General features: G+C 40.9%; 1 protein-coding gene across 1 annotated transcript in view; it reads left to right on the top strand.

The window, feature by feature from the left end:
- The window catches only part of LOC105501663 (ribose-5-phosphate isomerase-like), a 64397-nt gene extending 63168 nt beyond the window's left edge, over window positions 1-1229 (top strand). Inside the window, exon 7 of the mRNA XM_011927673.1 lies at window positions 762-1229. Coding sequence (XP_011783063.1) covers window positions 762-941 — 180 coding nt within the window. The 3' untranslated portion in view covers window positions 942-1229. The remainder of the gene's footprint in view (window positions 1-761) is intronic.
- Window positions 1230-1251: the final 22 nt, after the last annotated feature.

Below are 1251 nucleotides of genomic sequence, written 5' to 3'. Positions count from 1 at the left end.
ACAGTGGTATACCTAGGAGTAGAATTGCTGAGTGGTTAGGTATGAATACGTTCAGCTTTGGAAGATGTATTCACAACATTTCCAAAGTGCTTTTGCCAGCTCAGCTTTCACCGTCAATGTGTATGAGTGTCTTTGCATCCCAGCAAAATTTCATTACGCTCACTCCAGTGTGTGTGTAGTGATGTCTTGTAATATTAATTTGTATTTCCTTTCAGTGAATGAATTTGAGCATCTTTTAAAATGTTTATTGGCCATTTTGGATAGCTTCTTTTATGAGGTACTTGTTCAGTCTTTTGCCCATTTTTCTATGGGGATTCTGTCTTTTTCTTGATGATTTATAAATTGTTTATATTTTTGATATGAGTCCTTTGTCAGGTATGCGCTTTGCCAATATTTCCTCCCATTCTGAGGAAATCTTTCAAGGCTGGTGGTGTGATTGAAAATAACTGGTAGTGGGGCTCCTTGGTTGGAGTAGTCATGGAGGGTCTCTAGAGGATGACTTGCCATCTGATATGTCTGAAGGACAGAGACGAGCCAGCCCCTTGAAGTGCTTGACAATGACTGACCCAGGCAGAGGGAACAGCATGAAAAAGGCCTCAGGGCAGGACAAAGCTTAGCATGTTTGGGTACAGAAAAAAGGCCAAAGTGGGAGGGGAGAAAGAGGTGGCAAGAAGAAATGAAGATAATCAGAATGTCTTTTCATTGCTCTGTGGGAGAGAAAGGCTTTAGATTTGTCATTCGTCCAATGCTGTGTATGACAGTTGCTTCTAGTGACCCTGCAGTCTTTGATTTTGCTTTGGGAGACTGAAACATTAATGTTTCTTTCTGTCCTTTGTCCTGCAGGTGTGGTGGACACAGGCCTATTCATCAACATGGCTGAGAGAGTCTACTTTGGGATGCAGGATGGCTCAGTGAACATGAGGGAGAAGCCTTTCTATTGACCCTGCAAGGAGCAGAGTGTGTTCACCTTGAGTCTCCAGCCCACAGCCAAGGTGAACGTACCTCTCCAGGAGCCTTTGCCTTAATGTATCTCTGCCAGGGTGGACAACTGGTGGCGGGGAGGGAGAGTGGGAGAGGGAGTTAAATCGGTCTTATGAAGTATTGTTATTAAATGTCTTTTTAAAAAGAGAAATATAAACATATATTTTTACTATTAAAATATTCAGTTTTTTTAAATAAAGTAGAACTTGATTTCATGTTTTATATGAAATATTTACCAAAAAAAAAAAAAAAAAGGGGGAGAGCTGAACT

The sequence above is a fragment of the Colobus angolensis genome, unplaced genomic scaffold (assembly GCF_000951035.1).
Source record: "Colobus angolensis palliatus isolate OR3802 unplaced genomic scaffold, Cang.pa_1.0 Scaffold739, whole genome shotgun sequence".
NCBI lineage: Eukaryota > Metazoa > Chordata > Mammalia > Primates > Cercopithecidae > Colobus > Colobus angolensis.
Note: the sequence above shows the minus strand (reverse complement) of the source record. Positions and strands in the feature narration are given on the sequence as shown.